Below are 26,459 nucleotides of genomic sequence, written 5' to 3'. Positions count from 1 at the left end.
AGGATACACAATGCTGGAATTTTGCATGGCTCTTTTTAATAAAAATAGTTAATTAGATTAACTATTGCCAAAAATAAATTTAAATTTATGCTTTGTTTAAAAATGTAATAACAAGACAATTTGCACAAGAATGGTTATGGAAGCTTTGTTCATAATTGCCAAGTTGAAAGCAATTAATATGTCCTTCAGTAAGTGAATGGATAAACTGTGGTACATCCAGACAATCAATGTTATTCAGCACTAAAAACAAATGAGCTATCAAGCCATGAAAAGACATGGAGGAAATTTAAATGCATTTCGCTGAGTGAAAAAAGCCAGTCTGAATAGGCTCTGTACGGTATGATTCCAACCATGTGAAATTCTGGAAAAGGCAACACTATGGAGACGCTGAGAAGATGAGTGGTTGCCAGCAGTGCGGGGGTGGAGGGATGGCTGGGCAGAGCACAGAACACTGTTAGGGCAGTGAAACGATTCTGTCTGATTTTACGGTGGTGGGTACATGTCATTCTACATTTGCTAAAATCCCTGAAATGCACACACCAAGAATGAACCCCAGTGAAAACTGTGGACTCCGGGTGATGGTGATGCGCCAATGTAGGTTCATTGTAACACGGGTACTGCTCCTGTGTGGGATGCCGGCAATTTTGCTGTGAACCTAAAACTGCAATAAAAAAAGGTATAATCATGAATTATTTCATATGTTGCCTATTCTAGGATAAAAATAACCTTTTAGAAACTTAAACACTTTGTTTTACATTTACTTTAATCTACTTTTTAAGTGAAATGTATTAAAATTTCATGTTTTAAACACAACTACATTTAAAAATACAGCTAACTACACTTTACTTTTGAATTCTTTTTTTTTTGTTTATTTTTGTAGAGAGGGAAGGGAGGGAAATAGACAGAGAGAGAGAGAGAGAAACATCAATGTGTGGTTGCTGGGGGTTATGGCCTGCAACCCAGGAATGTACCCTGGCTGGGAATTGAACCCGAGCTCAATCCACTGAGCTACGCCAGCCAGGGCTTACTTTTGAATTCTTAAGATCATTACTCTCAAGAGAATAAAAATAGTGTGAAAATCTTGATTATTATAGTATAATTAGTGACTTTATTGAACCAAAGACATGAAAATAAATCTTATGGAATAAGTAAAAAAAATTTAAAAACCATCAATGTCTATGTAATAATAAGTAAATGTTATCACCTTAACAGTTCATTGATTTTCAGTCATAAAAACAATAGGTTTACAAAACACACACTCACATACGTAGATGTATTTATTTAGTCATTATAAGCCATATTTTTCAAGGTAGAGCATAGTTCCTTGGCTTGGTTATAGCTTTAAAGTCTTTAGTCTTCAAGTGTGTGAACTTCCACGCACCTGTGCCCTGAGGCAGCACAGGTTAGGGGCTCCTCTAGAGATGCCGGGAAGCCAGGGCCCTTGGCAATCATTTTACTGTAAGGGGAAAGCCTACCTGACAATGGAGCCAATTCCGAGAGAAGCAGCGACGAGAAGTGGAGAATGAGACTGAGGACTGGGGATATTATTGGAGTCACTGGGTCCTGAAGATTTATACATGAACTTTTAGTTTCTTAACCTAATAAATTCCCTCTTTTTCACTCAAGCCAAATGGAGTTTTCTGTCATCTGTACTGGGCATCATAACTTACATGGAATCCTGATTTTTGGTTTAGAAAATGTGATACTTTTACATGTTAGCAGCGGGAATAAGATAGCAGTGGGCAAGAAGAACAAGAAGGAGCCGAACCTCGGAAGTTTTGGAAGAAATCTGGCATGAGTGAACTGTGGCAGTAAAATAAATATGAATGCCACTTGAGATCTCTGTCAACGATCACTTCTTAGAGTTGTGCCTAAGATCAAATACTCTAGTAGTCCATAGAGAAACTTAAAGACTATTTACAAAATTTGCATATGTGTATGCACTTTTCTAGAGATGGTGTTCATAGCTATTTTTAGGTCCTCAGAAGGAATTCTGAACTTCTATATGTTTAAGAAACTCTGCTGTACTAAATAGGGAAAGAATTTTGAAAAGGTGGTAGGATGTAAAAAAGAATAAAAACTAGCAAACAATAAACAAACAAACAAAAATACCTTGTACTTTAGAAAGACTATGAAAGCATTAATTATGGCGGTGTTCTCCCCTTACACACCACAACCACCTGCAGGACCATTACCTGGGGCTCTTGTTTCAAATTGCCATTCCTGGTCCCATACAGACCCAGTGAATCAGAATCTCTGCGGGGATGGCCTAGGACTCTGCATTTTGAGCCTGGTAGGTAATTATTATCAAGGCTAAGGTTTGAAAACCACAGAGTTACTACTTGTATTAAGGGGAGGGGAAGATTGGAGTTCAGGAAAGTAGAAGATTACAATAAACCACATGAAACAATCTGAGTGTTCTCATCATCTGAATGTGTTACTGGTAACTAGGCTACTTATAGGTTTCAAAGCAATTTTATTGCAAGTATTCAAGTCTTTGTTTTTTCACCGCATACTAATTAAAGACTACAGGAAATACTGCTTGAGGCTTTGGATGTTAAATTTTGTGAGCTGCACATTCAAGACAGACCTATACATGCCCTTGGAGGAGTTTTTTACTTTAAGAAACAGTTTGCGGCAGGTTGGAGTATTTTGTTCTGCTCACATCTACAGAAACAAGAAAACTTTGAGTAAAGGTATGCAAAGTTATAGTTCTTTAAATATTGCTCTGATGATGTGTATATATGAGTTTCAAAAGGAGCAAGAGAGTAAACAGTGAGAAGCAAGTCTGCCTTAATCCATTATCTCTCAGGTACACAGTTTTCTCTCCTCAGAGGCAAACACTGTACCAGCTTTTCGTGCACCCACAGCATACAGGTGTCCCATGCATAGACAGGCACATGGCAATTCCTCATTTGGGTAGTATGTAGAAAAGAGAGTAACAGGCCTGAGAGTGCCACCCTCAGAAAGGCCTGTTTGCAAGGTTGGCCCTTGGCTGGCCTCAGGGAACTTGGATTTTGGTTGGTTTCTACCATTTCCTTAGTCTCTAATGAGTTTCCATGGTGGACAACATTTCACGGGTCAAAATTTCATGCTGCAGTAATTAAGCCTGTCCTATGTGACTCCATAGGGAGTGAACTCTTAGAAGCTTCTGCTTGGTTTCCTCCAGCCTTTGCCCATGTGTCTTTTCCCGTTGCCAATTTTGCTTTGTATCCTTCTGCTGTAATAAATCTTACCTGTGAGTACAGTTTTTGCTGAGTCTTGTGAGTCCTTCTAGTGAATTACTGAACTTGGGAGAAGTCTTGGGAATCTCCAGCGCAGGGAGATATGTGTTTTCTTCCGTATTACAGAGTAGTCTGACACTATAGGAATCAGAAGTCTCTTTCCTTGTTGGTTACAAGACAATTAGATTTAGTGACACCATTCATTTAAGAATGTACTATTTTATTGAGTTTATCAATCAGTCTCGTTGCTACACCACCATTATTGTATATCTCAGTAATAAAAAGATGTTTTCCCTGACTTTCATCTTGACTATCTGTTTGCTCTGGAGAGAGGTGACTACAGGCAAGTGGCTCTACATGTTATTTACAAATTCTCTAGTATGGTTTAATCTGACCTTGATGTTCTGTGATGCTTAGCAGTTATGGGATTTACCATCATTTTTGGGTGGGTAGGGGTTGGGTGGTTATTTATATCTTTCTCCTGTTTTAAATCTATTTCCTGGGACTCTTTTATTCCTCTTTCATTTTTTGTTTTGGTGAAACACATTCTCTAGTAGTTTCTTAAGAAAGCATGTATAATAGGTAATACTTTGAAAACTTGCATGCCTTTCCACTTGACTGATATTTTGGCAGGATTTTATGTGGACTTATATTCTTTCAGAATTTCAAATACATTGCTTCATTGTCTTTGAGCTTCAGGTGTTGATGTTGAAAAAGCTGATGACATTCTGATTCTCCTACATGACTTTTTTCTCTTTGGAAACTTTTAAAGTTTATTTTTTGCTCTCTCATTCTGAAAACTTATGTCTTTCAGTCCTGAAAGTTTTCTTGAATTATTTAATTGATTTCTTCCTTTCTGGACTGCTCTTTCAATTTTCTTTTCTTTCTCATTGAAGAGTATTTTTGCTCTATTTTCCTCAAATTGTCTTTAATTCCCTCTCATTTTTGCTATCTTCTTTCTATTTTCCAAGAACTCAATTGATCCATCCACTCCCATTTTTTGTTGTTACATCCTATAGAGGCTATATTTTCTCTTAAAGTTTTGGGAGTATTTCTGAGAGTTTTTAAAAAGTGTTCACCCTGCAGTGCCTGTTTCTCCCATATTCATTTTTTAATGGTTGTTGTTTAGGTCTCTTCCTTTTATATTATTGGGTTTTCTTGTTTGCTGTCTATGACTTAAAAAGATAAGAAGTAAAAAGGGAGAAAGCTCTGAGTGGGTCAGGCTCTTGACTTTGAATTGCAGTACAGAGTAATCTGGTGTATGGTTTGTGGAGAGCCCTGATGTCGGTATCTGTGGTCAGGCACAAGGTCCCTTAGTTCCCCTTTTAGGTGCAGTATCCAAGCACTTCTAGAGATTTTACTCCCTTCAGAGAATTAAACCTAAAACTTCAGCCTAGGTGGGAAAGGCGCAGCTGCCTAGAGACACAACACTGGAGGAAAAACATATAGCGATCTAACTGCTTTTCAAGCAGCTTTCACTAATTCCCCCTTATTTTCAGAAACCCACTCCACCCGCCTTGAATCCCATTTTCTCAGTCACCTTTTGCAGCTCCAGAACCTCTCCAGGTGTGTAGTTTAAACTGAGTTCTCAGCTTTCCCCACTGTCGGAGCTGGGGCGCGTACCTGTCATACTTGTGCTTTCCAGCTCCCAAAATATTGTAGCTGTCATCTCCTCCTCCCTGTGGGCTTAGGTCCCCCCTCCCCCAAGGAAGTGGGATTGGATGACCATATTCAAACAGTCATCTTAACTCAAAATGTATATCTCTACCTTAAAAAAATCTTTTGGCCATTCCAATTCCATCATTCTTCCTTCCTTTTAAAGGACACCTACTTCACTTGGGAGCAACTCTGCACCTGCAAACTCCACAAGGAGTACACAAGCGACTAAGAGCTGCAGGGTGGTTGGTGGGGATACGAAAGGTACAGGTGATACTTACTTGATGAGCCCATCTGGTGGGCAGAGGCCCTGGCTCAAGGCAGTCGCCTTTTAGAGAGCCCCTTCTTCTCTATCCAACCCTGAGGCAGCCAGCTTTGACGAATGCCCAGCCCTTCCCCTTCCTAGGTCAGGAGCACCGCCCACGCCCGCCCCCTTCCTTAGAGCTGCAGGCTCCGCCCCTCCGAGCCCGGCGGGAGAAACCCACTTGCGCCACTCGGTGACCCACCAGAATGTCCAAACCGTCGCTCAGACTCCGCCGTGTGCCAACGCAGGGTTGGGGCAGCACGCCTGGGATTGCTCCGCTGCTGCCGCTGCTGCTGTTGCTGCTGCCACTCCAGGCTGGGGCCAACTGCCCGTGCCAGGATCCAGCGCTGTGCCAACCCATCCGCAAGCACCCCAACTTCGAGGTAAGTGCCTTTCGCGTCGCGCTCCCCCCCCCCCCCCCCCCGCCACGTGCCCCCTCGCCCCAGTCTGGTCCTGCAAGCTTGAAGAGAAGTTAGAGTAGAACCTCTAGAAAGAGGTGGTTGCAGCTGCTGAAACCCTTTTGACCACTCGCCCAGGGCTTTTCTATTTATGAATTTCCTTTATCTGGTAGATGAAGAAATTCTGGCTCAGAGAGGTTGAGTAACTCCTCCCACGTCTGAGAGCAAGTGATTGGAAGAGGCAGGCAAGTGTTCCAACCCAGATCTGACTCCAAACACAAGCTTCTCTCATTACACAACAGTGTCTCAGCCGTGCACTCTAGCCTTACAAGCCAAGGGGCTAGGATAACGAGCTGTTCCCTGAGCTGGAAGACCCACTGGTTTTCAAGGGGACGAGGATTGCATTTGAAGGAATCTTTGGGCTCCAAGAATGCACTGGAGGGCAGAATGTTTTGCTTATCTTTGCTTTTCTATACTCACCACGCCTTTCCTTCAGGCACCTCAAAAATCATCCTCGAAGGTGGATAAAAATAGGTCTGTCGATAAATTTTCCTTCTACATCTAGCAATTTGTAAGGCCTTTGCAACTTTAATCAAACTGTTTTGCGGGCAACATGAAAACTGTCTGACTGCTAGATTTTGATGACTGCAGCAGGAATGGACCTCAGAGAGGTGTAAAGGCTTAGTCCAAAGAGTATTATTGTGTAATGTAGGGACAATGGCCAGTTCTTAATCTAGCAGATAAGTTTGATGCTGTGGCATTTCAATGCCAATAAAAATCACATGTAACATTGTTTAGAGAAAAAATAAAAGTGAAAGTGTTTATGATGGAGAACACTCTTAGTAGGTTAGACAGGGTTTGTGGGCATTTGGAAAGTGAGTTATGCAAACAAGCAAAATTGTGTTCATTGTATGTTCATGGTAAATGGTCTTCTTCTCTACTGACCTTCTCTATATTTTTCAAACCCCATGACTAGCTTACATAGCTTTTTTTTCCCTTGTATTTTCAATTAGTTCATCCAGCTATTTTCCAGGATTTCTATTATATGACAGAGTCTCAGTAATTTTTTTAACAAATTTAATTTTAATTATCAGAATTAAAATAGTGGTTAAGGTTTATGATGGAGATATGTGTCTAAAAACAATGAGCTGTTCAATTTCACATTTTCTAATTTTTATCATTTCAACGGAAAACTCCTTAGCAGAAAAATGAGTTATGCACAGTGAATTCTGAAAAGTGAAACAAAACATAAATCTAGAAATTAGAAATTTGAGAAATGTCCAGTTTAACTTTAATAGCTAGCTCTCCCCACCAACCTTCCCCATCTGTTCTACTCACAGTGGACCAGTAATCAATCAATCATGCTCCCCCGTCCCCCCACTTCCCTCTTTTATTTCTTAATGCAAATCTTAAGCTATACCCCTGCTTAAAATACTCTAATGACTTCTCATTGCTCTCAGGATAAAACACCAAATCCTCCCTGGCCTACAAAACTTTACTTGATCTCGCCATGACCTACCTTACTAGTTTTACCTGATCCCATGTACTTACAGGATTGTGTTCTAGCCACACTGACTTTCTTTTGGTTCCATAAAATCAGAAGTCTCTTGAGGGATTGAAACCTTTGCACTTTCTGTTCTCTTTACTGAAAATGCCTTTTTTTTTTTTTTTGGTTCATAGGTATGTCCCTTCCATTCTGTCCAGATCATTCCACAGATTTCAGTCTTCTTTTTAACCTCTTTGTCACTGATGCCTAGCAACATCCTCTCCCTATTCCTTACTGGAGTTCAATAACTATTTGCTGAATTAATTAACACCTTATTTGGGATAAAATAATAATGATCAGTGAGCCTTCTGTGCTTCTAGAATTATCTGTGTGGTAAAAGTACTGGAAAAACATAACATCTCCTGCTTTAGAATTTAACTTGAGCACTAAGAAGTCAGGCTCACTAAAATCATTCATAGCAATGCAGTATCTGTGGCTCCGCCTACAGTAGCCAGAAACCTGAGGATTATCAACTTCCTCTTTTTCTTTTGCCTTACTCATTCAAATAGTCACAAATCCTGTTAACTTTGCCTCTTTAGGATCTTTCAGATCTGTATGTTAATCTCACCTATGTCTGCTGCTCCATGTGTCAGTTGAGGTCACCATCATTTCTTGTTAGGATTCTTCCAACAGCTTCCCTATTAGATATTCTACCTCCAGTTTTAGCCTCTCTTGAATCCATTTCCACTTCAGCTGAAGGGATTGTTCTAAAATGCATACATAAATGCAGACCTAAAATGGCAATGTGTGGATTCTCCTCTAAAACCCCTTTCTTCAAGATAAAATATTACTAGTTTTTCAAGAGGGCTTTCAAGGCCTTTATGATTTAATCCCGCTTGCTACTCTCTGGCTCTTCCCTGCTGTTGCAGTCCAGTTTTAGGGGAGAGCCATTCTCAGGATTTAGTTACACCACTACCATGCTCTCTGCCTCCAGGCCCTGGCACTTGCCACCCTCTCTTCTTAGCTATCCTTTCCTACCTTCCAGGCTGGGTAATTTCCCCTGCCACCAATACACTGGTACTCCTACCCCAATGTCTTCTTCACTGTTATATTCTCAGTACCCCAGTACCTGACGTATGTTTGGTATTTAATATTATTTTGGGGGATCAGCATGATATTCTTCTTGGTTTAAGTGGTGGTGTTTATCCCTGGTCTCCTGACAGGTCTTTGTGTTTGACGTTGGTGGCAAAACTTGGAAATCTTATGACTGGTCACAGATTACAACTGTGGCACTTTTTGGAAAATATGACTCAGAACTTATGTGCTATGCTCATGCAAAAGGAGCCAGAGTAGTGCTGAAAGGTGAGTATAGTTTTCACCAGATGTGTCCAGACAGCTGGTAGTTTACTTGCATCATTTGCTATTGTTGTTTTCCAAATACTTCCCTTTCATTGTTCATCTGGCATATTTTTTAGCATTCTAAACTCAATCTTGATATTTTTAATTCATTTTACAAATGCAAATATTATTAAAGAATTAAACAACCACAGCATTATCTTGAGCCAAATGTGACTCCTCATTGGCACGATGACTTTTAGCTAGTATAGTCCCCAATTTCTGCTTCTACTTTGAGAATGATTTTACTAATTACTCGAAACAGTTATTTTGGAGGTGAATAAGTAATGACTTTTTATTACTTTAGTATATTATTTTTTCATTTGGAAGACAAAGTGGGAGCTTAGTATTCCAAAATAATGAGATGTTTAAAGGACATTTTGATCTCTTTGGAATGGGTTTGTGAAGTAAATGTCATTAAACTGTGAAAAGCATATATGCACAAAAGATGTGTATTTCTTTCACAGGAGATGTATCCTTAAAGGATATCATTGATCCTAATTTCAGAGCATCCTGGATAGCTCAACAAGTTAACTTGGCCAAAACACAATATATGGATGGAATTAATATAGACATAGAGCAAGAAGTTAATTATTCAACACCTGAATATGATGCACTGACTGCTTTAGTCCAAGAAACTGCAGATGCTTTCCATCATGAAATTGAGGGATCACAGGTAAAAAATTCCTTTGATATATTTAGGAACCACCTAAACTTATTTATCAAAATGTATTCTTAAATGTATAACTAATAGCATCTAGGATAAAAGTTCAGCACTTATATCTTAGAAAATATTTCTGGAACTCTGACAGTTTTATTAAATAAATTTTATAGACTTTTTAAAAAAGATTTTGTTTATTTATTTTTAGAGAATGGGGAAGGGAGGAAGAGAAGGAGAGAAACATCAGTGTGTAGTTGCCTCTTGCACACCCCCTACTGGGGACCTGGCCCATTAACCCAGGCACATGCACTATTAGACTGGCAATCAAACCACAACCCTTTGTTTCACAGGTCTGTGCTCAATTCACTTAGCTACACCAGCCATAGCAAAATTTTATAGACTTTTAATGTGCTAAATCTAATCTCTGTGGACATCAAGACACAACATGGATTCCTCCACCTTCTAGCCTTGCAACAGGACTAGAAATATTAGAGAGACAAAGGGATCAGCAAGAATCAGGAAGGGCTATGTTGTTCCAGCCCTGCTTTCACCAGTGAAGGACAGACAGCTCTTGCCTCAGAGTAGAGGCACTTCTGGGTGTCTCAGCTGCTCCACAGACTTTGAATTACTTGTAAAGCACCCAAGGCCCACTAAGGCTCTAAGGACTAACTCCACAGAACTAGGCAGAGCTATGACAAAAGGCAGTATGCTTCCCCACTGCCATAATGAGCGTGATTAGAGCAGTAGATCAGAGCACAAGACATCTTGTCAGGCAATGTATGGGTAACAAAGGATAATGTGGCCCCAAGATTAGTGATTCTCAAACCTGGCCATATATCAAGATAACAAGACAGTCATAGAAAAAGTATCACACTCACACTGGGACCCGCTCCCAGGGGTTATTATTCGCATGGTTTAAGTGAGCCTAGAATCCATTTTTTTTTTAGAAAGTTTTATAGGTGATTATGGTTGATATTCTGGATCAAATGGAGATGCAAGAAACTCCTGCATTTCGCTCCTCACATGGACACACAGAATGTACAGCTACAAATGGAACAATTTCCTTAGAGAGAAATCCAGAACCTAGCTACATATATGGCGACTGAGAAAATAACCACATTGAAATTGGTAGGAAAGGCTGAGACACACTCTGCCATAAACCCCACCCCTAGCACCATATAATAGGGAGGGAACCCTCAACTCCAGCTTCTGAGGAGTGAGGGGTTTGGAATGTACCTTTAGTGCCCCAACTTTTAAGGCTCCTATGTGAGGGGTGAGTCCCCCAAACACCTAGCTCTGAAAGCCAACAGGGCTTGCATTCCTCAGTCCCACAGGATTGTAGCAAACAAAGAGGAATTTCCCAAAGCACCCCAGCAGCTGTAATGGGAATTTGCCCAAGGGCTCAGCTCAGAAAGAGCAGGAAAAAAAACAACCCTATATTTTCCCAGGAAGGGTTTGACTGCATACATTACAAGTTGCTGCCTAAGAATCTGACTTCTAATTAGCCCACATTTAGGTAGTGACTGCAATCCTCCCCAGACCCCAAAGAAAATAACAAGATGAAACATTATAAAAAGATCTTAATGTAACAGAAATAAGTGATTTACTTGATAATGAGTTCAAAATAATAGTCACAATGTGGCTCACTGAGATCAGGACAGCAACGTCTGAACAAAATGAGAATTTCAACAAAGAGACAGAAAATATTAAAAAGTACTAAATAGAAATCATAGAAATGAAGAATAACAATAACAGAACTGAAAAATTCAAGAGGGGTTCAACAAAAGACTGAACCAAACAGAAGGATCAGTAAACTTAAAGGCAGAGAAAGTCATCTAATCAGAGAAATAAAAAGAAAAAAAAAAGAATGAAAAAGACTGAAGATAGCTTAAGGAATTTATGAAACATCAAGTAGACCTATAGGTTACAAATATTTATACATCCAATATTAGAGCATCCAGATATATGAAGCAAATGTTAGCATATCTGAAGGAAGCAATAGATAGCAATGCTACAATAATAGAGGAGGACTTCTACACTCCCCTTTCAGTGGTGGATAGATTATCCAGAAAGATAATCAATAGGGAGACTTCAATAAGGAAATACATATTAGAACAAAGTGATCTAACAGACATACAACAGAACAATCCATCCAACAATAGCAGAATACATATCTTCTCAAGTGCCCAGAAAACATTTTCCAGGAGAAAGCATATATTAAGCCACAAAATACATCTTAATGATGTTTATGTTACTGGGGAGACCTGAGTCAGGGGCTGCCTCTCCTCAGTTCTTGTCTTGCTTGCAATAGAAGAATTCAGGCAAGAGACAACACATGTAGTGGAAATAAGATAGCAAGTTTATTTATGAAACCGTACGAGCACAAACTGCAAGCAGGCACCTGGCTAGTCTGAATGCCCCATGTATAGAGGAAATAAAGTTGTGAGTAAGTTTGTTGTATACACTTGAGCACCTGGCTACAAGTGAGCACTCAGCTAATCTGAGTGCCCTGACTCTCGGGAATCCAAGAGTTATATACTTTAGTCAGCTTCTAGGTTCCCCCTCCTCCTCTTCTTCTAGACCTTGGGATCAATACAGTTTTAAAGATTTTCTTTTTCAGCTAGTGGAGATGCATTTCAAGGACTCCCCTTCTCCTGACTTATCATAGTTTTGGCTATCATAGTTTTGCTTGTGATGTTCAGAACACCTGGCAATCTTATCAGACTAGGCTCAAGACTGCTGAGTTCATTGTTGAGACATATCTATCTCCCTTTTGTTTCTAGCTCCTGTTTTAAGTTCTTTGTTAGATTGTAATGGTGGGGCACTGCCTTTATTTCCCCTCTGTCTGCTCACTCCTAGCTGCTACCTAACATTTAGAAGACTAAAATTATATCAAGCACCCTTTCTGACTACAATGGTATGAAACTAGAAATTAATTACAAGAAGAAAAGTGGAAAACTCACAAGCACATACAAAGTAAATACTATGCTACTGAACAACCAAAGGGTCAAAGAAGAAATCAAAATTGAAATAAAAATATCTTGAGTCAAATGAAAACAGAAACGCAATGTGCTAGAACTTATGGGATGTGGCAAAAACAGCTCAAGAGGGAAGTTTATGTTGACAATTGCCTACATTAACAAGAAAGCTCTTGTCCTGGCTGGTGTGGCTTAGTGGATTGAATGTTGGCCTGAGAACTAAAAGGTTGCTGGTCCAATTCCCAATCAGAACACAGCCAAGGCTGCCAGTTGGGGGAATGTGAGAGGCAACCAATCTATGTTTCTCTTGCACAATGATGTTTCTCTCCCACCCTTCCCCTCTCTCTAAAAATAAATAAATAAAACCTAAAAAAAAAAAAGAAGAAGAAAGCTCTCGAATACCCAAACTCACTTTACACTTCAAGGAAACTAGAAAAAGAACTACTGAAGCCCAAAGTTAGTAGAGGAAGGAAATAACAATGATCATAGTGAAAACAGATGACTCTGGTTAAGATGGAGGTGTAGATACACTCTGCCTCCTCACATAACTAAAAGGACGACAACAAATTTAGAAACAAAAAAATAACCAGAACTGCCAGAAAAATCTAACCGTATAGAAGTCTGACAACCAAGGAGTTAAAGAAGAAACATTCATTCAGACTCGTAGGAGGGGCAGAGACGGGCAGCCTTGGTGGAGAGGACACATGGCAAGGTGGTGGCTGGCATACAGGGCAGTCCCATATTTGCGTGTGGGTAAACCAAGAGGAACAACTGGGGAGCGAGACAAACTGTGCAGGGTTCCAGAGTGGGGAAATAAAGCCTCAAAAACTCTGGCTGTAAAAACCTGTGGGTCTTGCAGTGGTGAGAGAAACCCCTAGCCTCACAGGAAGTTCATTGGAGAGACCCACAGGGTTCTAGAATGTACACAAACCCACCCACCCAGGAATCAACACCAGAAGGGCCCATTTGCTTGTGGGTAGCAGAAGTGACCGAAAGCTGGTTGAGAGCTGAGCAAGCAGCATTGTTCCCTCTTGGACCCCTCCCCTACATACAGTGCCACACCAAAGCATGGGTTGCCCTGCCTTGGTGAATACCTAAGGCTCTACCCCTTACAATGTAACAGGCACATGGAGACAAAGAAATATGGCCCAAATGAAAGAACAGATCAAAGCTCCAAAATACAACTAAGCAATGAAGAGATAGCCAATCTATCAGATGCAGAGTTCAAAACATTAGTAATCAGGATGCTCAGAGACATGGTTGAGTATGGTCACAAAATGGAAGAAAAAGTGAAGGCTATGCAAAGTGAAATGAAGATAAATGTACAGGGAATTAACAACGATGGGAAGGAAACCAGGTCTTAAATCAATGGTTTGGACCAGAAGGAAGAACAAATATTCAGCCAGAACAGAATGAAGAAATAAATTGAAAAAAATGAGGAGAGGCTTAGGAACATTCAGGACAACTTTAAATGTTCCAACATGCAAATCATAGGGGTTCCAGAAGGAGAAGAGGAAGAGCAAGAAATTGAAAACTTATTTGAGAACTTCCCCAATCTGGCAAAGGAAATAGACTTTTGGAAGTCCAGGAAGCTCAGAGAGTCCCAAAAATGATGGACCCAAGGAAGTACACACCATGGAACATCATAGTTACATTACCCAAGATTAAAGATAAGGAGAGAATCTTAAAAGCAGCAAGAGGAAAGGAGACAGTTACTTACAAAGGAGTTCCCACAAGACTCTAAGCTGATTTCTCAATAAAAACCTTACAGGCAAGAAGGGGCTGTAAAGAAGTATTCAAAGTCATGAAAGGCTGGGACCTACATCCAAGATTACTCTACCCAGCAAAACTATCATTTAGAATGGAAGAACAGATAAAGTGCTTCCCAGATAAGATCAAGTTAAAGGAGTTCATCATCACCCAGCCCTTATTATATGAAATGTTAAAGGGATCTATCTAAGAAAAAGAAGATCAAAACTATGAACAGCAAAATGACAACAAACTCACAACTGTCAACAACAGAACCTAAAAAACAAAAACAAACTAAGCAAACAACTAGAACAGAAACAGAATCACAGAAATGCAGATCATGTGGAAGGTTATTGTGGGGAGGAGTGAGAGAAGAATGGGGGGAAAAGTACAGGGAATAAGAAACATAAATGGTAGGTACAAAATAGACAGGGACAAGTTAAGAATAGTATAGGAAATGGAGAAGCCAAAGAACTGATATGTATGACCCATGGACATGAACTAAGGGGTGGGGGTGCTGGTGGGAGGAGGGGTACAGGGTGGAGGGAATAAAGGGGAGGGAAAAAAATGGGATGACTATAATAGCATAATCAATAAAATATATTAAAAAAGAGTGGAAACAAATGAAATGGACTATAAAGACAATAGAAAAGATAAATGAAACAAAGCTGGGTTTTTTTGAAAGAATGTTAACAAACTTTTAGCTATGAAAAAAGAAGACTTAAATAATGAAACTCGCTAGTGAAATAAGAGACATTACAACCAATAAAACAGACATCCTAAGGGTCATAGGAAACTATTATGAACAATTATACACCAATAAATTATATAACTTAGAAGAAATGGATAAATTTTGATGAACATACAACCATGTTACTGTTGGTAGGAATGTAAACCAGTATAACCACTAAGAAAACACAGTTCCTCAAGAAACTTAGAACTAGTATATAATTCAGGAATCCCACATCATATATCCAAAGAAAACCAAATCACTATCTCAAAGAGATATCTGTACTCCCATCTTCACTGCAGCATTATTCATAAAAGCAAAGATATAAAGTAGCCGAAATATCTGTCAACAGATGAATGGATAAGAAAATGGGATCTCACACACACACACACACACACACTGGAATATTACCTGATTTTTAAAAAGAAGGAGAAAAGGAAGGAAATCCTGCCATTAGTGACTACTTGAATAACCTGGACAGAATTATGCTTAAGGAAATATGCCAGGAAGATAAAGGCAGATACTGCATGCTATCACTTATTCTTGACCTTGTGTGGAATCTAAAACACAATTTGAATGAATAGAAACAGAGAGTAGGTGGTTGTCAGGGGCTAGGGGAAATGAGAGGCTAGTAAAAGGGTATAAGCATTCAATTGAAAGATTAATAAATTCTGAGGTTTACTATATAATATGGTGACTATAGTCAATAATTATTGTATAAATGAAATTTGCTTATAAGGTAGAACTTATATGCTATCACCAATAAAAAAAGTAAATATGTAACATGATGGGTGCATTAATTAACTTGATGATGGGAATCCTTTCATAATATTTATGCATATCAAATCATCCCATTGTATACTTTAAATATATTTCAATTTTGTCAGTCATACTTCATTAAAGCTAAAAACATAGATTTTTAAGCCTAGAACATGACTTTTATGAAGACAGGGACCAGCTCCTTTAAACATGTCTAACACAATGTTTAAGAATTGTTTACTGAATGAATGAAGGATACCTGCCTTTCAAAAATTTAAAATCTAGTGAAGGGTGCTCCCTTTGGCAGCACATATACTAGAATTAGAACAACACAGAGATGAGCATGGTCGCTGTGCAAGAATGACATGTAAATTTGTGAAGTGTCCTGTATTTTTTTAAAAAAGAAAATCTAGTTAACTAAAATATATATATATACATAAAATATATTTTATATTATGTATTATATAAGTAATATGAACCAGTGATTCTAAACCTATCTCAGAATCACTTGGCAGTACTTATTAAAAATATACCCAGTGATTGATTCAGTAGGTCTGGGATAGAGGCTAGGAACTGTATTTTAGTCAAGTTGTGCTAGGTTATTCCGGCATATTTGGTCAACATGAATTTGAGAATTGTTGAAAAATTAATAAATGGTATAAGCCTTTATCTGTGGCTTTATGCAGATAGGGGAAGTTTGTCAGTGTGGAAATCAGCTTTGCAGATGAGTACGATTTAGATCAAGAACAGCAAATCTCTGGTATGCAGGCTGCCAATGCTCTCCTCACATAGGTCTCAAAATCTCATTCTTTACATTGCTGTTATTAATAAATTAGAATTGGTATGTGCAAAAGATAAAACACCACTATTCTTTAATGGTAACGTTGGAATGAACCTATCATAAAAATGTAATTGTAAATCAAGGGCTCAGATTTCCAACGCTGGCCAGTTAGCTTGTGCCAACACATGGCCCGTTTAGCCTGCACAATTTAAAGGGAAAACTTTTGTTTTTTAAGTCTTTTAGTGTGCCGCTTTCATTTTCCAGTTGCTGAAAGCCCCCATCACACCTTACTGTCATTACACCTGTTCCTTTCAATCTGTGAGTTTCCAGTGTAACCTCTGAAGACATTTGAGCTTAAAACTCCCCTTCCACACCGTTCTCTACTCCTGGTCATTGTACATATCCAAATATGTCTGGTCCGAATATATGTCCATTATCCAAATGTAAATAAAAAGCATTGTCCAAATATATATATGAGTCTATGTAGGTAAAAAATATATTTTTTAGAACTGTTCTACTTCTACATGAGTTAAACCCTACATTCATATATGAAAGCTGTTCTGTTGTCTTGGGTTGTATGAGGCAGAGAATATGTAATCAACAAAACATCTGATATAATACACATATATTAAAAAAAATGGTGTGCATTTCTCCGCAGGTAACCTTTGATGTAGCTTGGTCTCCAAAGTGCATAGACAGAAGGTGCTATAATTATACTGGAATTGCAGATGCTTGTGACTTTCTCTTTGTGATGTCTTATGATGAACAAAGTCAGGTCTGGTCAGAATGTATGGCAGCAGCCAATGCTCCCTGTAATCAGACATTAACTGGTAAGATACACCAAATAATCATTTATTACTGATATTAATTCCATAATCTAACACTAATATTTCTAAGTCATCTGTATACATTTTCCAAATGTAAAGCTTTTTTGAAACATTTAAAAAGCACTTAATTTGGAGAACTTTAAAGTTTACAATAAGTTGTAAAGTTTTCACTTATTCTTCTGAAAGTCTTGTGGGATAAGTATGTTATTTATTAACTGCCTAATACAGATGAGATGAAAAGTAAGTTATCTTGATTGCATGGCCATTAAGTGTTATGTAGTTGAAACTCAAGCAAGTGTTTTAACTTCAAGTCAACATACTTCCCTCAAACTCACATGAAGATATTTGCCTATCTAGAATCTGACAATATGTTTTTGTTGAAATACCCAATGTTAATTTAATAGCAGAGATAGTTATGATGTGACACTTTCTATACACGATTGATAGGATTGGCTTTACCTTCTTTGACATTTGCTGTTAGTACACATGCTGTATTACAAACTACCTGCATACGCAGGAGATATTGTGGGCTCCATCCTGGATACCGCAATAAAGCCAGGGTCACAGTAAAGCAAGTCATGGTCATTTTGCAGGTGGACAGTCTGTCTTTAAATTGTAAAACAAGCAACTTCTTTTCAATGCAGTAAAGGGGGTATGCCTGTATAGCACTAAAACTGAGAGTACTTCCTCTCATTCATATGATGTGATCTTTGCGTTGTCTGTTCCAAAGTTTGGATTAGTTTGTATTCCATCAGCCAACTGAATAAAAGGTTGCTTGTTATCTTATGGATTCAAGGGAAATTTTCTGAGATAGTTGGCACTGACTAAATTGTTGTTTGGTAAGTAAATAAAAAAATCCTTTCTTTTTCATATAGAGGTAAAACCTTACAACCTGGCCTCACTTTATCATGTTGTAATTGGACAGAATAGTCTGATCACAAGCATATACTCTTAAAAATTTGGCAAATAATGTAACTGTGTTACAATTAGGAAGTAACAATTCTAGCGTTCCCAAACTGTGTTTCATAAAAAAGATGATAATTATGTTTTATCAATAAGTTCATAATTAATATATTTGGGATATATATCCTACCCATCTCTTGGATATTTAATGGTATACAGTAACTTTAAAGGCTCTGAAAAGTACCAAATTTACTTAACATTCTACATAGTCCTGAAACTTCTCTTGGTAGGAAAACATATTTTGTAGCATTAAGCATTTAGAGATTGATAGTACTAGTAATTTGTTTATTTTTCTTTGTTTCTGTAACTAAAGATTATATAATACAGAGTAAGAGGGTGACATTTCTCATACCCAGCTGTAGTTCACCCTTTTAGGATATTTATAAAACATGGAACACTTGTGCTTTCTCTAAGAAATTCTGAGACCTTCCTGGACAGATAATTTAAGACTTAATAGAGCTTTATCAACACTTTAGAATCTTGAATATCAAATATATATCTTAGCAGTTAATAGACACAATCACCATGCTTTTCTGAAATGTATCATTCTTCCTAGGGCTAAATTTTGTAATTTTTGCATCAATTTGAACTTAATTGTTCTGAATGTTTTTATTATTTAAAAGAAAGGGCTTAGAAAACGATTTATAGTTTATAATTCTTAAGGGATGACTTTCAGAATATTAGAGGAACACTGTGCTAGTGTTTTGCATAAATTTACCTGTTTTTATAAATTTAGATTCTGAGCAGCTGTATAGCTTGTATGAACATATTAATAGTCATATAAAGAGAAAAATATGCCTTTTCTGTCCTTATTTGATTAGCATATGATGACTACATCAAGATGGGCATTAACCCCAAGAAACTTGTAATGGGTCTTCCCTGGTATGGTTATGATTATACCTGCCTGACTCTATCAGAGGTAAGAACAGCTCAATAAATTTTATTTATTTATTTTTAGAGAGAGAAGGGAGGGAGATAGAGATAGAGAGAGAGAGAAACATCAATGTGCGGTTCCTGGGGGCCATGGCCTGCAATCCAGGCATGTACCCTGACTGGGAATCGAACCTGTGACACTTTGGTTCACAGCCCGCGCTCAATCCACTGAGCTATGCCAGCCAGGGAAGAACAGCTCATTTCTTATGTAATTTTTTATCTTTATTTTGTATTTTATATCTTGTATTTATATATATGTATATACAATATATACTCTATTTGGAATTTATAAACTATTCTATATATAGAGTATGTAAACTTTAGAATTTCTGAAATAAGTTTGAGACCAAAAAGGAGAGTTTATTTTTAATTATTCAATCACATAAAAGTTCCAAGTGTTTTATATTTTCACTTAATAATGAAATTTTATTTTCATACTGTATAGAAAGGACATCTATTTATAGTATATATTTTTCTAATAGTTTTCTGACTTAGTTTTTAACATATGCTTAATTGATAATCTATAACATGAACAATTTTGTATTTCTAGGATCACGTTTGCACCATTGCAAAAGTCCCTTTCCGGGGAGCTCCTTGTAGTGATGCGGCAGGACGTCAGGTGCCCTATAAAGTAATTATGAAGCAAGTAAACAGTTCTATTTCTGGAATCCTGTGGGATGAAAATCAAAAGTCTCCATATTATAACTATAAAGTAAGACTTTTCACAAGTTATGAACATGTACTTCTATTAGTTTTTGAAGTTGCATATTGTGTATTTGATATGGAGAATTTTTATCAGTTTTCTTTTAAGGTACCACATACAGACTGTTGTTTAAAGATTTTACTTGCTTGTTTATTTATTTACCTAGAAGGAAGGGAGAAAGAGAGGGAGAGAAACACTGATTGGTTGCCTTCAGTATGCACCCCACCCAGTTACTGAACCTGTAACCCAGGCATGTGCCCTAACCCAGAATTGAACTGGTGACGTTTCACTTTGTGGGATGGTGCCAGGGCCAGACTGCTGTTTACAGTAGTGAACTTGTCTTTAAATCTGTGTAAACATTAACTTCCCTGTGAGCAATGCAAGTTATGGTCATTGTGGAACTGTTCTGCACGGGACACTTGTCATTGTGGGTGGTGTAATAAAAACATGCCTATCATAAGCAGGATTACTGCCCTGGCCAGTGTGGCTCAATTAGTCAAAGCATTGTCCCGTAGCCAAAAGTTGTAGGTTCGATTCCAAGTTGGGGCACATGCCTAGATTGCAGGTCTGATCCCCAGTCCAGACATGTATGGAAGGCAACCAAAAGATGTTTCTCACACTGATGTTTCTCTCTTCCTTCCTCTTTCTCTAAAAGCAGTGAGAAAATGTCCTCAGGTGAGGATTAAAAAAATAAGATTTCCTTAGTAATTGACAAATATGTATAATGACTATGGCTTCCAATGAGCTTTGGGCCAAAACAGGTTGCTAGCTCTGAAAGCCTCCATTTCAAAGTAGATAAAGACACTGATAAGGCTCCTATACAGGAAGCTAATGAGGCTGAGAACAAGAGATGCACCATCATGGACTTTATAATAGAAAAGGGCATCATTTCAAATTAATTTCACAATTCAGTGAAACTATATGATATTAGACAAATGAAAGACAATGTTAAAATTAGAGACTGAAAAATATTACAAACAGACTTGAAGAAATGGAGTGAATGATCAGCAATTCTGTCAGGTAGTGTTTGATAAATACGAATTGCCAAAGAGGCAAAGAAGTTATATTTTTTTGTAATTTACCTTTAGTATAATAAGAACTATTCATACCTTACAAATCTAAGTACAGACTGTATTTGAATTTACTTTGGATTGTGTTACTGTAAAAAGGAGCCCTAAAATGATATGCCTTAAGTTAATTCTAGTAAGAATATATATTTTAAAAAGATTTTATTTATTTATTTTTAGAGAGAGGGGAAGGGAGGGAGAAAGAGAGAGAGAGAGGAACATCTATCAGTTGCCTTTTGCACACACCCAACTGGGGGTCTGTTCCCATAAAATGCAACCCAGGCATGCGCCCTAACTGGGAACAGAACCGGTGACCTTTCGGTTTGCAGGCCAGTGCTCAATCCACTCAGCCACACCAGCCAGGGCAGAATATTCTTAACAAACTGCCTGGTACTCTAATTAAAAAATAATTGCAAATATATGTATTTAATAAATTACAATGGATTTAAATCTATACATGCCTGTATATCAATTACATAGAAAGCTTTACTGTAAATTTTTCTAAACTTTAGAATCTAGTGTACATGCCTAGTAATTAAACTATGACATCCTGTAACCTTGTCTTTGCCAAACAGTATTTATAGAACTGTATTCTTGGAACTGTTAATATTACACACAACACACACCCCATGGTCAAATATATTTGGAAAGCAGCGCACACTTTATGTCCCTCTCGGAGATTTAAAATGTACAACATTCTATTAAAGGATTTGAGAAGTGCTGTAGTACATAATCCATTTAATTGTTTCACATAGAATCTTGTTTCCCAGCACTCTTAAAAACATGTAGGGGGATGAGTGTTTCATGGATATCAGTTTTGGAAAGACTGTAACCAATTATACATAGAAATATAGAATATAGAACAACAGTTGACACTGTAATGTAGTATCTTTGAATTCCTGACTTATTTTTTCCTTAGTGAATAAGAAGACACATTCTTTAAGGTCTTAGAATTCAGGAAACATTTTGAGGAGCCTTGGAGGCCATTCATTCACAGGCACTTTAGACAATGATCTAGTTATACCTCTTTTGTTCCTCTTTTTATTCATTGTAAAATTTGTAGCAGCCGAAATTAAGTTTCTGGTGTGACTGAAGAGAATCATTCTGCCTTCTTATGCTGTCTCAGCAATAGTAGCTTCATCTTGGTACTTAATATTCTTGAAGGCATTTATGCCTTAACCAAGCATATATCAATGTTATATATGCTCTGTTTTTCAACCTTTAATCATTCACTATTTTGAGGCATTTGAAATTTCCTAATAGTGTTAAAAGTTCTCAAAGTACTAGCTAGAATGATGGCAAATTCAAAGATATAGGTATTTGGGTTTGTTCCTAAACCCCCCAAAAGAAATATTTCTATATTTAGGTATAAGTTCTTCAAGTTGCCTTTAAATGGTGAATCACAATTGTTACTAAGACATGCATGGCTTTTAAGTTCCAAATATTTGAAAGAACAGGATATAAGATATAGTACAGGATATACTTGAATGTAATGAGTCTACTATACTTAAATATGCCATAGTTTTATTTATTTACCAAATGACTATTGTCCTTCAGTGTAGTCATGATGAGGAAACTTCTAATTCCAGTGGTGCTACCATTAAAAAATGTTACTGGCTTTAGTGGAGAACCGCCTTTAAAAATTTTTCCCCAATGTATATAAAAATCAGTAAATTATTTTTAATCACAGGTTATTCTCTTTTTTACCTCCTATTTTCCCCCTTCTCTACCCTTTTGCCTAGATCTGCTCCTTTCCACTTTCCTTTGTCCTTTATCCAACCAATGATATACCTTCTAAAGGGGACTCTTTGTACTAGATGGAATAACTGTTGGGGAGGAGGACTTTATAGAGTGAAGGTGAGCATCACAGCATTTCCTAGTTCATAGTTCTTCATCAGCTGTGTGCATAAGGCATCCATGGAGTCCAGATCTGACAGCATTCAATGAGTGCTGTAAGACCTAGAAAAGGAGTTACTTTTCTCATGTATTGTCATTACCTTCTTTTGATTTGACTAATTCATCATAAGCAAAAGCATCTGTTGAGGTCCTAACTAGAAACTGTAGAGAATTCAAAAAAGGGGTGTAAGTTGGATTCAGAGAACCACAGCAGCAATCTTCTTTAGTCTTGGCTGCATATCCTACTAACCTAATGGAACATAAAACGCAAAACAGACAAAAACCTATCAGAGCACTAGGCCTGGAAAGTTTTGATTCAGTAGGTATCATGTAGTATGGGTTCCATGAATTCGTACTTTTTAATCATCAGATTAGAGCAAGGAAGGAGTTTTAGGCAAGAAAAAGACCTTAAATATAAGACATTAGGAGGCTTATTTGTAGTAATCTCCATTGTTGGAAAAGTGCCACAAGCAATGATATCTACAAAGTCTCGCATGAGAACCATGGAGTCACAGAACTGGGAAGTGTTGTGCCCTTAAATTTTTATTATTCACTGTATCCTTTTTGAATCCTTGAAATTAAGAAATGCTTTCCCTCTTATTGTACTGAATACTCAAAATTTACATTTTCATTTATTTGTACAGGACTCTGCTGGCCGTTTTCATCAAGTGTGGTATGATAACCCGAAGAGCATTTCTTTAAAGGCAACATATACACAAACCCGTGGCTTACGGGGCATTGGCATGTGGAATGCTAACTGCCTAGACTACTCTGAAGATGCTATAGCCAAACAGCAAACTGAAGAAATGTGGAAAGTCTTAAAACCGAAGCTGTGACGTATGTGAACATCTTTTGTCAAACTTAAGATTTAGAAAATGATCTATGTAAACAGATCTGGTTTCTTGAAGAGACAAAAGAATTTATGTTTTTGTCATGTACCTATATATGTTACTTATCAGTATAATTAAAAACAGACAAAGAATAAAGAGATATTTTCATTGTTTATATTTGAAGATGTATAGATATCTTAATTATCCAGCAACATAAAGGTAAGAAGTCAACATCCTATATTAATTATTCCTCTATAAGATGCTTTAATACTATAATTAGGAACTACTGCTTTCAAAATTTTATTATGCTATTTTCCCCTTAATATTAACATGTATGCTTACAAATAAATGCTAATTTTTAAATATGTGTAATTTGAAGTGAAAATATTTGCTTAGAATAGATTTTTTAAAACCTAGTCTTTGAGAAGCAGTTTACTTTGTACTTTTTTTCAATAAATCTAAACTTAAACCCTGCAATTCATTCTCCTCTTTAGGTTCATCACACTGCTGTAAATAGTTTTCCTGACTCCATATGATACTCATGCTCTCTGAGGCATATGAGTTAAACTCAAACCTCTGGAGAGAGAGGGGAAGGAATATAAAAGATTAAAATGCAAAGTACAAGAAGATAATTTAGTAATATTTTTAATTAATAGGTTAGAGCTACCTATTATTTTCCGACTAGATTTTTACATGTAGTTATGGATGACATTTTTTATGTGTGGGTATATCTGATATAGGATATCAGATACAATAGGAAAAGCTTGCTGTTGAACCTGATTCTACCCTTTGTCACATACCCTTCATCTGTTGTCATTTACCCTTCCAATTACTAATATTCCTTCACTTATGGGCATCTATACTTTACTTCTTGGCTAGTTTTCTTTTCATGGTTAAATTTTTATTTTTATGTATCTGCATTTTACTTTAAATTATCTAAAGATCCTGTTTTCTCAAACAGTTCCTCTTTCGAAAAGAGATATTTTGTGCAAAGAACCTTTATAAATGTTCTTTATCTCAAGGCAATTAAGAAGAACATTGTGTGCACTTTACTAGTTCCTTTAAATACTTAGACTAAAAGTCTGTATCCTTGAACTCTGGACTTACACAAATCCTGCATTCCCTGCACATTTTCCCCTCTAAACTGAAATAAATGATGACTCAGTCATCTGTTATGAGAGTATTCCATCTCCTACTTACACAGTTATTATGGCAGAGGAACAACAACCACTTTCCATACAATTTGCTGAATTTTTAGTGTCTTTATATAAATTACTAAAAAATTTAAATTCTTAGATACTAAACTGTCATAACTCTGAATGCAAGTTCAATATCCTTATTCTTTTGTATTTCCAGATTGCTTTTAATTAAAGTGCAATGAGTACATTAAACAGTACCTATTTATATGCAAATATATTCCTATTTATTAAGAATATGATTTAAATCATATTTACAGTCATATTAGCTACATTTAAGATCATTTAACAATAACCAAATGGACACCATTTTACTTTTATATATCTGTTTCCTGAAATCCTTTTTATTACCAAAGGATTTGGTGAAAAATATAAACTTTATGATTTACATAAAATATTGCCATGGAGAACAAATGTCAAACAAATCTGATCAAATAAATATTTAATATTTTACATACCTAATTGAAGTTGTAAAGATGTATTAATATTTTTCTGTGTCAGTGCAGCTTTCAGTGTGGATACATCTGAAATTGCTTGTTTTCTCATCTATAAAATGAATTATTTTTCATAAATGAACTTCATTTTACCCATCTTAAATTACATAATTGTCATCTGAATGAAGGTTTTTTTGTAACTGTTTTAACTGTCTTCTTTCATTTCCCTTTAATGCCTTCACTTGCACTGAATTACTAGGTTAAACTTATAAATCAAAAGTCCTGCTTATTTACTGCTGGGTAGCCTATCAAATAATTTTACTTAATAACATAGTCATAATAAAATTAAACTGTTCTAAAAAACCTAAAGTGAAACAATTTTTTATCTTTTGCTAAAGCTTCAAACCTTGTTCTAAAGTGAAAAGGAATAGTTAAAAAAACCATAATTACAAAAAACCTTAATTCCTAGCCCTGAGAAACCAAAGTTAAGAAACATAATACAGTAGTGTTATTCCACTCTTCTAAGTGAATTAATCTCCTTGATTTTACCAAAAATGTTATTGAGACCGATACTACTACTTATCCCCTTTTTACAGTTGAGCAAACTGAGATGCCTAGAAGTTAAGTAACTCACTCCAGGTATAAAACTAGTAAGTGGCACAGCCAGGATTTAAACTCAAACCAGTCTGGTGCCACAGCCCTTACTATTCCATGTATTGTCTGTGGACCAAAGCATTCATATCACCTCGGAGCTTCTTAGGAATGACGACTCTCAGGCTTCACCCCAGGACTGTTAAGTCAGACACAGGTGATTTCACATTGAACTTCGAGAAGCACTGCTTATGCTATACCAACTTGAATATGGTTGCAACAGACTCTGGCTAGGTTTCTTGCCCCTCAGTTCTGACTCTTATAGGTAAGTTTGAAGTAAATTATTCCAAATATAATAATAAATAATAATGATGTCTACTATGTGCCAATTAGACACTATGGTTAAATGTAGAATTTTCCCCCCAATCTGTATGCTGAAAACTGTTCTCTTTTTCCTATTAGTCTTTCCTCTTTTTTGTGCTAGAAATTCTGATATGGGTTAAAACCATTCATAAGTGATATTTATAAGGTTAAAATATACAAAGATGCTAAGATCTAATGTGTATCCTTTCCAAAAGAGAAGAACATTGAGACTCTTGATTGAAGACTCTGGAGGCATTTCTATTGCTTTCTTTTACCCACCCAACTATCAGTAAGCGCACAAGTTTCCATACTGGCTTTCTCTCTGTTTTTTTTTGAATATGCAAAGTTTCATTTATTGAACCAATTATTTTTTGAGTATATACTGTATAATAATGCTAAATATTCATGTTTACTTAAAAATGCTCCTTTGCCCTTTTCCTTTTCTGTATTTTAAGTTTCTCAATGCTGAGCCAAGGGTTAGCCTTGAGAATGCCAGTAGTGAAAAGAATCTAGAACTCTGCTGTGCAGTATAGCA

The 26,459-nt window shown here is 37.0% G+C and overlaps 2 protein-coding genes and 1 non-coding gene across 4 annotated transcripts in view; 2 read left to right on the top strand and 1 right to left on the bottom strand.

The window, feature by feature from the left end:
- Positions 1 to 5,333: 5,333 nt before the first annotated feature.
- CTBS (chitobiase) lies at positions 5,334 to 26,138 on the top strand. 2 transcript variants are annotated; one of them, XM_028513678.2, is made up of 7 exons: positions 5,334 to 5,567; positions 8,292 to 8,430; positions 8,931 to 9,139; positions 16,780 to 16,951; positions 18,733 to 18,830; positions 19,395 to 19,556; positions 23,155 to 26,138. In XM_028513678.2, the coding sequence occupies exons 1-7, from the start codon at positions 5,391 to 5,393 to the stop codon at positions 23,344 to 23,346; spliced, it is 1,149 nt and encodes a 382-aa protein (XP_028369479.1). In that variant the 5' UTR covers positions 5,334 to 5,390; the 3' UTR covers positions 23,347 to 26,138. The 2 variants fall into 2 exon arrangements, with proteins under 2 accessions (XP_028369479.1, XP_035882241.1); XM_036026348.1 differs by lacking the exon at positions 19,395 to 19,556 and having other exon boundaries at positions 5,376 to 5,567.
- On the top strand, positions 15,632 to 15,735 carry LOC114498242. The gene has a single exon (XR_003684686.1). It is a non-coding gene; the product is annotated as a U6 spliceosomal RNA (small nuclear RNA).
- The window catches only part of SPATA1 (spermatogenesis associated 1), a 40,409-nt gene continuing 38,944 nt past the window's right edge, over positions 24,995 to 26,459 (bottom strand). The window contains 2 exon segments of the mRNA XM_036026349.1: positions 24,995 to 25,022; positions 25,024 to 25,082. Of these exon segments, the coding sequence (XP_035882242.1) occupies positions 24,995 to 25,022; positions 25,024 to 25,082 (87 nt within the window).

The sequence above is a fragment of the Phyllostomus discolor genome, chromosome 5, assembly GCF_004126475.2.
Source record: "Phyllostomus discolor isolate MPI-MPIP mPhyDis1 chromosome 5, mPhyDis1.pri.v3, whole genome shotgun sequence".
Lineage (NCBI taxonomy): Eukaryota > Metazoa > Chordata > Mammalia > Chiroptera > Phyllostomidae > Phyllostomus > Phyllostomus discolor.
The sequence above is the reverse complement of the archived record's forward strand: the minus strand, read 5'-3'. Positions and strand labels throughout refer to the sequence as shown.

Bases quoted from the DNA above. Each gene is read 5' to 3' on its own strand.
- CTBS (XM_028513678.2), top strand. From the start codon at position 5,391: ATGTCCAAACCGTCGCTCAGACTCCGCCGTGTGCCAACGCAGGGTTGG. The intron at 9,140-16,779 runs GTAAAAAATTCC...ATTTCTCCGCAG, and splicing joins ATGAAATTGAGGGATCACAG to GTAACCTTTGATGTAGCTTG. The intron at 19,557-23,154 runs GTAAGACTTTTC...TTATTTGTACAG, and splicing joins CTCCATATTATAACTATAAA to GACTCTGCTGGCCGTTTTCA.